Here is a 13,025-nt window from a genome sequence, read left to right as displayed (position 1 = left end):
TTTTAATAAGCAAAACCATATCCCTTATATTTCTTTTATGTAAATTTAGAATTACATATGTGTTAACATATTTCAGATTCAGAATTATATTTCTAAAAATACTCAATAAGACAGAAACATCTCACATATTATATATGTTTTTCCCTGAATGGTGTTATTCTGTGTTTTTTACTTTTTAAGTATCTTTATGACTTTCTGTATTTTACAGGGTCATATTCCAACAGCAATAAGCATGCCTATTCTTTTTATTATGATAAAATACTATAAAAATAAATAAATATACATATACATGATATATTTATTTTTATAAATTACTCTAATTTAAATTAATTTTGTATTAATATTTTAAAAAATGTGGACCCTCAAGTAACCTCAAAAACAGGCTGGGAATCATCTGATCTAGTTTCCTAAATGTTACTATTTGTACAACTTCCTGCTTTTTTGCCAAATCTGTGTATGACCTACATCAAGTATATTTTAAATCTTATCTTTTTACTTCAAAAGATTAAAAGTGTATACAACTATAATTGGACAACAATAAAATAACTAAAAAACAAAAGATTAGTTGAAAATGAAAATTTATATACCAATTCCACCTCAAAAATAATAATAATTATGAAGGAGAAAAGAAAAGCATAAAATAAATGTAATTAACATAATATTAAATTCTAGCTGAATACCATTGCTTATTCAAAGGTTCTGATCCTGAGGTTTCTTTACTTTTTGTTTTAAAAGGAAGAATGCCAGGAGTCTGAGGGGGTTAAAGACAACCTAGCAACAGAGTTTTTCTTCATAAAAATGAAAAATGCTGAAGTAGAATTGGAAGGAAATTACCTGATGACAGTGTGAATCTGTATCAACCTCGGCGCCCTTGCTGCTCACAAGCACTTCCTATGCTATTGCGCCTCCCAGGCTTTGGGGACCTTTGGTCTAAGCCAGCACCGGCGAATGAGTGAGTACGAGCGCCTCTAAAGACTCCAGAGCTGCAGCGCTCACCGTTCTGTTCACGATGCTTCACAGGGATCACCCAGGTGACTGACCGTACATCCCAGTCCCTCCCATCCGACTTCACTCTCTCGGCCCCGCATGATCCTTGTCATCACATCCCTTTTCCACTCCAACGTGTCCTGACTTGGGACAATCCACTGTAGAGTCAGCAGGTGGAAGGTTCACCTGTCCATCCTTTTCTGAGCACCTACTCTGGACCTGGCTCTGGGGTAATGACTGGAATACAAAGGTGAGTAAGACAGTTCCCAGCCCCCAAGAACTCAGGAAGGGAAGATCAGGGCGAGGAGGGGAAGGGACCACTTAATGACGACACCAAGTGATGTGCTGCTCAGATCACAGGGCAGGAGGACAGGTGAATGAAAGGAACCCGGCGGGTTCCTCAGTGCAAAGGGCGAGCAGATCAGCTACTCAGTGATCTAAGAACCAATGAATCAGCTCCACAGAGGCAAGTGGGTCTTTCCCATTTAAAACAATGTATTGACTTGCTTGTGTACCTGTTCAGGGAACTGGGGTGAAAAGGATTAAAGTGAAAAAACACAAACAGTTTCTGGCTCATATTTCTTCTGTAGTTATAAGAAAAACTGCCCTGCCTGGTGAATCTGTAACACGTAGAGATAGATAAAAATGTTTGCAAAGGAAGAATATGCTCTACAACTTACTAGTTTTAAAACTTAAATTGGATCATATTACTTCCTTCCTTAAAACCCTTCCTGGGTTGATCATTTTCTCAGAGTCAAACCCACACCCCTTCCCGTAGCCCAGAAGCTCTGCCCTTTGTCTGCAGCCCCATATCCTGCTGCTCTCACTCCAGCTCACTCAGCTTGGGCTGCCTGGGGCTTGGCTGTTCCCTCTGCCTGGAGCGCTCTTCCTCCAGAGCTTTACAAGTCTGACTTGTGTGGAGGGACAGGCCCCCTGAGACTGGCAGCAGCCCAGAGGGAAGCAGCAAAGCCAAGAGGTCAGGAGAGGGGGTTCCTGCTGATGTCACAGAGCAGCCAGGCTATGGGCTGTGTGACAGTAGAGACTCTGCCTGCTTCACCCCTGCTGTGCCCTGGTGTCTGGACAGGCCCAGCATGCTGGGTGCTGCTGGCCTTTTCCCTGCAAAACCACTTCTGTTACTGTTGAGAGTTCCCCTAATAAAACCCAAGTACTGCACCACTACATGCTTCTCCAACTACAGGATGCCCTGCCCCAATTCTGTGCAGAAAGGATAAAAACAGAGTGTCCAATACATTTTTCTGGAGCATCAAATTTATTACAAACTTTGGAAGAACCAAGTACTTCCACAAACACGGGAGCCAAGGAGAGCAGGGGAGGGGAGAAGGGTCCCAGGAAAAACAGTCCAGTCTGAGGTTTTATTAGGTGGGGGAGGAGGGGTGGACCTGCAAGGAGGGTGGCCTCTCTTCCTGACCCCCAGGGGGCTCCAGGCCATCCTCCTTAAGATGCTCCTGAAGGCCACAGATGCTGTGAATCCCGTACAGGAACACTGCGGCGGTTTGCACATGTCCATCATCCACAGGACCAAGTCCTCTCACTGGTGCACACAGGGTGTGTGTGTCCGGCAGTGCTCTCACCTGCAGCTGTCTGTGTGCCGCCTCTGGCCATCTCCCGCACCAGTGATGGGCCTCCTTGGAACTCAGTACCTCCAGGCTCAGCATTTAAAATGCAGGGAGTGTGGCCCCATTGGATGTGACTCAGTGGGTTGGGTGTCATTTTGTAAGCCACAGGATCCCTGGTTGGAATCCTGGTCAGAGCACATGTGTGGCCAGGCTCCTGGTTGGGCCCAGGGTCCTCAGGTTCTTCTTTAAAATGTATCTGCTGCCCTGGCTGGTGTAGCTCAGTGGATTGAGCTCGGGCTGCGAACCAAAGTGTCACAGTTTCGATTCCCAGTCAGGGTACATGCCTGGGTTGCAGGCTGTGACCCCCAGCAACCACACACTGATGTTTCTCTCTATCTCCCCCCCTTCCCTCTCTAAAAATAAAATAAATAAAATCTTTAAAAATTTTAAAAAAATAAAATGTATCTGCTGTAGGCGGTCCACAATTTTTACACATTACATCAGTCAGCGTAACTCTTCTTTTGTTAGTGGACCGGCTACAGCAGATACATTTTAACAAGAACCTGAGGATCCTCCGAGCCACCCTCTTTCCACAGTGGTGGGGGTGAGAGGCAGAGCTTGGGGTCCCACCACCCAACTCTGAAATGTGTTGGCAGGAGCTGCTGCTGCTGCTGCTGTGGGTGGTGGGGGAGTCCCCAGGGCCACGCTGGGAGGGCTGGGCTGGGAGTGGCGGTTCCAGAGTCTGGGCTGGGTAGGGGAGTGGTGGTCCTTGCTTCTAGGGCAGGTGAGTAAGCCGAGGAGCTGGAGTGCAGGCTGGGTGGGGGTGGGGGGAGCAGGTACGTCTCTCCTGGGATGCAGGTGGATGAGGAGGAGCTGGAGTGCATGCTGGGTGCTGGAGAGGGGGACATCCTCACCTTCACTCTGGGTGGGGGATCTTTCTTCCCGGCTTCCTTGCTGCCTGGGGAAGGGCTAGAGCTTGAGTCCAGGCTGGGTGCAGGGCTGGTTGAGGGAATGGGAGTCTCAACCTCTTCGCTGCAGGAAGTGCTGGTGCTGGGGTCAGAGGAGGGACAAGGCCTTACCTTTATGGTGCGGCCCTGCATCTTGGTTGTCTTCCTCCTGAGGATCAGGTACGTTCCCATGACCCTGTCATATTTATTCTGTGTCAATGACTCCTGGATTTCTTGCTCCTTAAAGCCCATGCCCTTCATTATTTTGGTCACCTGGGGGTCAATGTCCCCCCAGGGTGGCTCACTGTAGGGCCTCATTTCCTCGTCCTCACCCATGTGTCTTTCATGATGTCATTCATCTAGGGTGGATCTCTGGCCGGGGTCAACAGTCAACATTTTTCGTAACAGGTCTTGAACTTTCACTGACATAAAATCTGGTGGATGCAGCTTTTTACTGTGTATTTCTTTTAGCACTTTTGCCTTGCTGTCCTCCACAAACAGCTCATCCCCCGTCAGCATGCGGTAAAGGATGACCCCCAGGCTCCAGACATCCGCCTTTGGGCCATTGTACACCTGACACTCTAAAATCTCCAGCGCCATGTAGGCGAAGGTGCCACAGACAGTTGTCAGTTTGTAATTGGTAAAGTCTCTGCTGAAACTGAAGTCTGCCACCTTTACATTGAGGTCCTCGTCTAGAAGGATGTTTTCTGGCTTCAGATCACGATGAATGATGTTTTTGCGATGACAGTGGTGAAGGGCTGAAATCATTTGCCTGAACATGGACCTGGCTTCGTGCTCAGTTTTGTGGCCGCATTCCTCCAGGTGATTGTAGAGGTCACCTCCGCTGGCGTGTTCCATGAAAAGTATATGTTTGTCCCGGGTGGTGATCACTTCAAACAGTGCAATGACATTCGGATGATGTAAGGTCTTAAGAGATTTCATTTCCTCAAACTCTCTAGTTGAGTCCCACTGGCTAAGGCTTTTGAGGGCCACCTTGGTCCCAGTGAGGCTGTGCCAGGCCAGTTTAACCTCTGCAAAGGACCCCTGGCCAATTTAAGGGGTATATAATCACCAATATGGTACTTCTTATTGCCAAAGGTGGCTGCAAAGTCTTTAGACATGGTGGCTTCAAAATAAAACCCAAATAATATATGAAATAAAAGAAAATAATAAAATTTTGAGAAAAATATAAAGAAAATAAAAATAAAAAGATCAAGAGAATAAAAATAACAAAATAAAAATCAAAATAGAGAATACAAGTTAAAAACTTAAAGCCCTGGCTAGCGTAGCTCAGTGGATTGAGCGTGGGCTGGGAACCAAAGTGTCCCAGGTTCGATTCCCAGCCAGGGTACATGCCTGGGTTGCAGGCCATAACCCCCAGCAACCGCACATTGATGTTTCTCTCTCTCTCTCTATCTCCTTCCCTTCTCTCTGTAAAAATAAGTAAATAAAATCTTAAAAAAAATAAATGGGCATATCTCTTAAAAAAAACTTAAAAAATAATTAAAAATGTGTATGAACAAATTATAAAATAAATACATAAAATATATAAATAATATACAATATATAAATAACGTATACATATAAAAATAATTAAAACATATGGATAATATATAGAAATATACAAATCCTATATAAAAATGCAAATATGTATAAAATATATAAATATACAATATACAAATAATATATAAAAATATAGAAATAAAAATGTAAAAAATAAAATTAAATAAACTGAGGAAACTCAAATGGAAAAAAATGAGAAAAAGAAAAAAAGCCAAATAAAGTAAAAAGAACAAAGAAAAAGGAAAAAAAAAACAGAAAATGGAAAAAAATAAAAGAAATGAACAAAGCAAAAAACAAGAAAGGGAGGAAGTTTGTCTACATCCAACAGGTCACCTCAGTCAGCTTCCTGGGCTCTAATGGACAAAGACCTCCACCAGCCCAGAGCTTGAATAGGAGCAGTGGGTCCTTATGAGGTAAGAGCAGGAAGTGGACCAGTGGTGTCTGGGGAAAAACTACAGTGGTTTTCTCACTTTTTTATCTCATGATGGTTTTACTCTGGATAAAAAATAAAAGGGTCCCCAAAGAGGTTTTTTTACAATGTGGGATATTAAAGATTGATATTTACTTTATTAGAAATGACAATCTGTAAGATGCAAAAAAAATTTTTAAAAAGTAAAAATCTGGCTTATTCTCCAGTTCCAGGTCTCCATTCAAATACCACCTGCTTGGAGAGGGCTTCCCTGACCCACTGCTCCTACCGCCTCCCCCAGCCCATCATGTTTGTCATCTTCACAGCCCTGACCGCAGGGCACCTCATTCCTGTCACTGTCTGTCCTTCCTGTGAAGGGAGATGCATGACCACAGTGGTCCCTGTGTCCGGCACAGCAAGTGGCAATGAAGTAAATGTTTAATAAACATTTGGTCCCTGGATTAATAGAGTTTGGGGAAACAAAAGAAAATATGGATGACTCTTTAATGAAAGTGAGTCATAAAGTATCTTTAAAAATTCATGTCTGTCCTCACTCAGCTTCTGGGGCAGATAAGACAGGAAGGAGAAAGGCTGAAAGTGGGTTTCCAGGTGTGTGGGCGTTTGGTGAGCCTGAAGAAAAGCCATCTGGTAGGGGTCTTGCTGTAGAGATCAAAGAAGCTGATTCATCCCTCCAGAGGTACTTGCCAAAGGAGGCAAGGAGTTGGGATCTGCAGTGAGGCTACAAGGTACTTTCACACTTGGAACATCCGTTTGCACATTCCACAAGGACCTCTCAGGGGACCTTGAGTAGCCGTGTAGGTAAATGTCTGTGCTACCGAAAGGGACCATCTCTGGGGAGAGAAGTGATGACGAGGCTGGTTAATTCACATGTGTGACAACACTTGGAAGCCTCTGGGCGAAAGGACTTCTGCAGAGCTACAGAGGTGAGGTGACATGTTGGGTACAAGTCTGCCCTTTTATGGCAGCACAGAGAGAGCAGACAGGACACTCAGGGGGAGCCTCTGGCACGTTATATTCAGACTCATCCTCAAAGAAAGCCTGCTACTGCAGTACATCGAGTGTTTTAATCATGTGCATAAGTTATTAGTCATTATTTTCCTTCAATATTGCTCTCCTAAAGTCTCAACTTTGCATTTGGGGTATCTTGAATGGATCTGCCTGTGAGGTTTTCCCTCTACAACACTTCAGTTATTTAACTTTTACCTTAAACCTGTGACACTCGGTTCCTAAGCATGACCGTCTCTGTGGCTGAGCTGATTGGGACCAAATGGGGTCATTTCACCAGTTCTAGACAGATGTCCACAAGTTCCAGTCGGAGATCAGAATAAGCTCAGGAAGGAGAAGAGAGAATTTAACTAAGGCTGCCAGTGTATGAATTAATTACATCCATTTATAAAAATGGTATTGATAGTTACTTAGGAAATAATATCAATAGAATAGCACATTTTCTCAAGATAGTGATCTTTCTCAGCAATGTAAGTACAGACTCAGTGATTAGATTTTTAACACAAAACTGTCAAGGCAAAAGCCAAACTTAGAGAAAAAAAAAAGAAACTGGCAATTGCCTTTTCAGCGTGCCACATCAATTATGTGATTGTGATGGCGCCCCCACAAGCATGTAGCTTTTTTATATTTTTTCTTGAGCTTGTAATTTGCTTGCTCTGGGAGGGAGGTGGGCAGTAAAGAATTTTATTATTTGTTCTTGGGAGGAGGAAGGGTTCATTTGCTTTGCTGAGCCTGGCCCTTCCTGAGAGAGGACCAAGTGTCTGGACCCTCTTGGTGGGTCCAGACGCATCCTGGGAACTGCTCCTTCAGATCTGATGCCCTTTCTCTGTTCGTCACGTCTCTTTGGGCTTTTCTTGAACTGCTTCACCTCCAAAGCCTCTTCTTCCTCAGAGGATGGCAGGGCCCACTCACAGCTCAGGGGCCATGCTCAGTGGAGTCCTTCCCAGGTCCAGGCCTGCAGGCTGCCCAGAGCAACCACCGTTCATTCCAGGGGCCTCCCAGACCATCCAAAAGGTTCTGGTTAGATGGATGCTGCACACGGAGCCCAAGGAAAGCATGCCCGAGTCCAGCCTGGGGCTCAGGACTTCTGGTCTCCTCACACACGAGCCATGTGAGCCCAGCGGGGCCAGCCCACTCACTGCTCAGTGAGTGCCCTCGCTCACAGTTCCCTTCCTTGTGCCACAGTTTTCTCAGCTTTTGAACTTGTTATCTTAAGAGATGCCTGTCATTTCACACTGGCTGGAAAGATAAAATGCAAAGTCCCTAGGGACTGATTTGTAAACTACTGTCCTTTCAGTGTATCACCTTGATAACACAGCATTGAACATTATAACGTAACAGAAGACAGTTGAACTGTTACCAGATGAGGGGGGCCTGGCCCTGAGCAGGTCTGCGGAGGGCCAGCGGTGTGTGTGGGCTCCTGACTTCGTGTAGGAAAGACTTCACAACATAAGTCCAGGTGACTCTGAGGGTATGTTTATTAAAGTTGTGGATAGTGAAACAAGGAAGGGCTTAACATATAAGAAGCAACAGAGAGCCCAGGCTGGTATGGAGAGCAGGACCAATAAAATGGCATTGGTCTGGTCAAGATAGCTTGAAGTATATAAAACAAAGTGGAGTCACTCATGTCAACCAAGATGGCTACCAGTCAGCCATGACACTTTGGTTCAAGAGGGAACCCACCAAAGTTAGAGCAGACACATTTGGCAAGGAGACACACCTGAGATATCTGCACGTGTGATCAGAACAGCCATGTCTGCAGAGTGGGCCCACCCATAGGTAGGCTCCTGCGCAAACTCCTCACTCACCATCAAGGGGGCCAAGGCACTGATCAAGAGACTGAGAAGGGTGGAGTCCACCACTGTCAAGGTATAACTGAGGCAGGCTCCAGACCACTGCCGAGACAGCTGAGCTCCACCCACCAGAGTGCTACTCCACACCATGCTGCTGTCCCTTGGTATTGGTTGCTGGAGGCTCTGCCCTGCTGGACTGAGGGCTTTGTCTGCCCTGCTGCCCACCTGGCCCTGGAGATCCTTCCTTGCAAGACGCTGACAACTTCCTTGCCCACCATGCTGCCTCCTGGAACTGCAGATGGAGACTCTGGGACTCAGGTTCATTATTCCCCATTGATAGCTGTGTGTGCATTATATTAATCTTAGATTGTTAGAGTGTGAGTAGGATGTTAATATATGTTGGTATTCTACTTTGAGTGAGCCTGCGTTCGATAAAAGCTGAGTGAAGAGTGTAGTTACTATGTGTGACTCTTGTCTGTTTCTTAGGGCTGGGCTGCTCAGCAGGCAGCTAATCCAGTAGCTGCCTGGCTGACTTACAGGAAAGACTATATCACAAACCTACACTTACAACAGCTGGGCTGCCTTAGCTCACTGGGAAGTCAGAGAAAAAGTGGGCTTAGGGGACAGGTTCAGGGGAGCAGTCCGGGACAAGCTGCTGGCTGCCCAAGCTTTAGAGTTTAGGAGATGCATTTCTCTGGGGAAACAAGTGGGGGGAGAAGAAGGGAAAGGGAAGGGTGCAGGCTGCCCCCCAGAGGGAGAGCACACACTGGCACTCTTGAGGCTTCGTCTTGAGGCTTTTATCTCTCTCTTGCAGGCCGGTGTGTCTTAGGGGAGGTCTCAGGGGAAGGTTCGTAGAATACGCATCAGTTTTCCAGGTGTGCCCTTTCAGGGTCACGGTCTCCTCTGATTGCTCAGTGGCAGGGCAGGGGATCTTCAGTCATTGCAGCTGGTCCTGGTGTCACCCACCTGGTGTTGCTGCTTTTCAGAGCCTGGAGCTGAAACACAGCTGAGGCCTAGATGTTGCCTCCAGGGAGGAAAGGCCAGGGGAGGTGAGGTTACCCTGAGAGTAGGATCCTCGTTTCCCAGCTTTGCTCTCTGCCAGGCACTGGAGGCCTTCTACCCAGGTGACCTGGGTGTAAATTGCTTGCCCACTGTGTTCAGCTGTCTGCCTCAGTTTCCCTATTCCACTCACCGAGGAGTTTTCCTCCACTTCTCACTATCCTGTCTCAGAACTACTAAATCACTCTGGGCATCCTAAAATAGAGGCTGAGGTGCTACAAAGAAATTGCTTGCCATTTCAAAATAAGTGGCTTTTGGACATCTGCAGGGTTTTCTCTTGCTTTTGACAGGACACCTCTGTGTTGTGCTCTATCTGACTGGCAAAGAGCCCCATTGTGTTGAGTTGAAAGAAAGCAGCTCAGGGCGCCATTGATGACTTCTTGAGTAACCACTGAGTGCAAAGCATGTTACACTATACTGGCTAAGGAAACCACCTTTCTCTTTGAGGGAAGGTGCACTTTAAAGGTTAAATCCACACAAACAGAAAGCCTCATTTTTCAGTCACTTGTATGAGCACAATGCAAATAGACAGGTTTGGGGCATATAGAGGTGTCCCGTTACCAGGTCTACACACGGGCACATCTTAGCATCCAGGTTCTGGTTCTATAAATTGTCTCGGAGTCCCCTCCATTTAAAAATGGCATCCAAGTCCTGCAGGAACTGTAGACAGGAAAGAGGATGCACCCACTGTTTGTGTAGAAGAGCATCACAATCTGACACTGACCAGGTTGCATCTGTGTTCATGTCTAACCTGCTAACCCGTTGACTATTCCCATAATGGTATGCTTAGTACCTTCTTCTGCAGCTCACCAAAAGTTTCCAGGGAGCAGTGTGGTCTGGTGTGGGAGCAGGACATGAGACGGACAGCCTTGGATTTGATTCCAACCTCATCACTTACTCATAGTCCTCTCTCTGCAGGTAAGTGGCTGAATCTTGCTTCCAGTTCTTCATCTCTAAAATGAACATAATGGTATTGAATTCATATAGTTGTGCAAGGAAAATGAGATCAAGGGTAAAAAAGGTCTGTAGAAAGCCTGAAAGTAATAAGTATTCAAGAAACATGAGTAATTTCCCTATTTCTTTCCCTTTGAATTAAAGTATATTTGTCAGTGGATGAAGGACACAAGGACTGCGAGCAAGTGTGATCTCTTTCTCCTATGAATCATGCATTTTGCACTTGAAGTTCATTTCAGGTACATGGCAACTGTATACAATCACGTACATCTCTTGAGTTGTAAAATGCTTTAGTCACACTGCACATTGGTCATACATTTAACCAAACTAGATACTGTCTCTCCAGCTGAAAGAAAGGTTCTTGAGCATGAGACTTGTTTGAATCTTCTCTCAGTGCATTTTTAGGGTATACTTAAAGTGCTCAATATATAGTTTTCCAATGGCTAACTTGAGAACATGCTAAAGGCCTGTGAACAGACCATGACACCTCTCTACTCATCTACAAGTTTGCTGAAGGCAGGCACTGCCACATACAGGTCCTACCGAAGGCCCAGGGTGTGCGGGACTCTGTCTTCACACAGTAGTTCCTCCGGTCTCATTGGCCACCATGTCATGTCTTACTCGTCTCAGCATTCCTAGACAGAGCATTGTGTCCTCTTGCACAAAAAATTATCTATGTTTGACATAAAAGGATAAATAACATAAATGTCGGTGGGAAAGAACGACTTGCATACAGCTCCATGGGTTCCGTGGGTGCAGATATAGCAAGGGGAAATATGGTCCCAGATGATCCAGTCAGCTCAGGCAATCCGGGTCTTGCGGAGCTCTTTCAGCTTGGGGTGGGCAGTGGGACAGTGGTGCTGATAAACAATAAAAAAGTAAATGAATGAAAATAAATAAAAGAATGATGGCATGTACTTTTATGTTTTATTCGATTATTCAACACATGCTTTTAGGAGCCTCTCATGGGTCAGACACTGCTTCAGGCCTGAATACGGAATGGTGTTTGTGAAGACCCAATACATACGGCCCCTCCCGGAGAAAAACTTCAAAGATTTCAAGTCCAGGCTTCCTGGCTCCGCTCCTCAGGACGGGCCCCCACAGAGCCCCACACTGCATGCTTTTCTCACTGGTGTGGAATAGGCCTCTGGCCCCAGCTCCCAAGGGACCCAGGGACCACAGTGAGATGGGTGGAGGCTTCCTCAGGAGTCCTGCTGGCATTGGCCTCTCTCCAGCCTGGCCTCCCTGCCCCATGCTTCCTATCTCTATAGCCACTCTCTCCCCTGCAGCACCGACCACTGTGTCACTGATGGGTCTTGGTGAAGCGTCCTGTACAGTCATGCCCAGCACTGCCCAGTGGGGCCTCTCATGGCTGAGTCACAGGTTGGCAGGGACTGTTAGGCTGACCTCACCTCCGGGTCTGGCTGTGGGACACCCAGCTGTTGCCACCTGGTGTGGCTAGGAGAGTGGGGTAGAGCTCTGGAGGGTAGCAGCAGCCAGCTGGCCCTGGGTTTGGGAACCCAGGTGCAGGGGCCACAGGCATTAGGGCAGAAAGAGCCAGAGGAAGGCCTGTGGCAAGAACGGGCTGGAGCAGGGGCCATGAGTCAGCCTCATGCCCTGGGTGGCTCTTTTCTTGGCTCCCAAGGATCTCCAAAATTATTTCCCATGTGCACTCCCTCCCAGGGCCAGGGCTGTGGCTGGGCAGACCCAGTGGTGGGGCTGAACACCGCACACCCACCCACAATGGCCAGAGCACAGGTGTGGCTTGAGCCCCCACGGACAGGATGCCTGATCAGACCATTTGCTGCCTGTGACACCCCACATTGGTGACCAGGTAGACTTGCCTGAGGAGCAGGAGGGGGCATGCCGCTCCCACAGGAGGAGCCAGGATTGCTCCAGGAGGTTGTGCAATGAGACCTTCTGTGAGCTCAGGGAAGAGGACAGGCAAATGGCAGGTCTGCGAAGCGTGGGAAGGCACCCTGCCCAGCCCCCTGCCTTGGGCAGGCCCTGCGGAGACTCTGGGTCTAAGACGAAGACAAGCCGGCCACAGAGAGCTGGGATGCGGCGTTCAGACAGGGAGCGCTGCGGGCTCCGAGGCGGAGAATAGCCTTCTCCCTGCAAAACCAGAGCCTGGGAGAGACCCGGTGCTGCCCGCCCGTCGGGCGAAGATCAGTTCCCCGTCCCAACGCCCCCATCGGCTGCGCAGACGCGGGTGGGGGGCCCCCGTCTGACTCGCGAACGTAGTAAACTGGACCCCGGAGCAGGTCGAATAGTTACTGACTTAGGGGTTTTCTAGGATTACAAGCTTTATTTACCATTATAAAGTCCGTTGATTAAGAGATTAAAAGGAAAAAATGGAGCCTGTGGTCACTGCAGAAGGCATTTGATAAAACTCACCTGTGTTTACCGTGCCATGCTGGAAAACCGTGAAGAGAAGAAAACGTCCTTAACATTTCAGAAAACATCCCGTTAACCGAAAGCCGGTGTTGGACTCACCGCGCTAACGCTCCCGTTCCCCTCGGGGCCCTAACCGTGCCCGTCCCACTGCTCCCGCGTGGGGCTGCTCACGGACCTGTCGCGCGGAGGAGGTGAAACAGCCGCAGAATGGATAAATAGACGAAATAAGTGTAAGTGACAGAAAGAGTCAAAACGATCGTTATTGGCAGATGGTATTGTCGTGTCTCCACAAACTCAGGAGAATCCATTGAAA

General features: G+C 47.2%; 1 protein-coding gene across 1 annotated transcript in view; it reads right to left on the bottom strand.

The window, feature by feature from the left end:
- Positions 1 to 3,533: 3,533 nt before the first annotated feature.
- The window catches only part of LOC114510346 (myosin light chain kinase 2, skeletal/cardiac muscle-like), a 28,295-nt gene continuing 18,803 nt past the window's right edge, over positions 3,534 to 13,025 (bottom strand). Inside the window, exons 3-5 of the mRNA XM_028528970.1 lie at positions 3,992 to 4,555; positions 3,644 to 3,784; positions 3,534 to 3,551 (exon numbers count right to left, since the gene is read on the bottom strand). Of these exons, the coding sequence (XP_028384771.1) occupies positions 3,534 to 3,551; positions 3,644 to 3,784; positions 3,992 to 4,555 (723 nt within the window). The remainder of the gene's footprint in view (positions 3,552 to 3,643; positions 3,785 to 3,991; positions 4,556 to 13,025) is intronic.

Source organism: Phyllostomus discolor, chromosome 13 (assembly GCF_004126475.2).
Source record: "Phyllostomus discolor isolate MPI-MPIP mPhyDis1 chromosome 13, mPhyDis1.pri.v3, whole genome shotgun sequence".
Lineage (NCBI taxonomy): Eukaryota > Metazoa > Chordata > Mammalia > Chiroptera > Phyllostomidae > Phyllostomus > Phyllostomus discolor.
The sequence above is the reverse complement of the archived record's forward strand: the minus strand, read 5'-3'. Positions and strand labels throughout refer to the sequence as shown.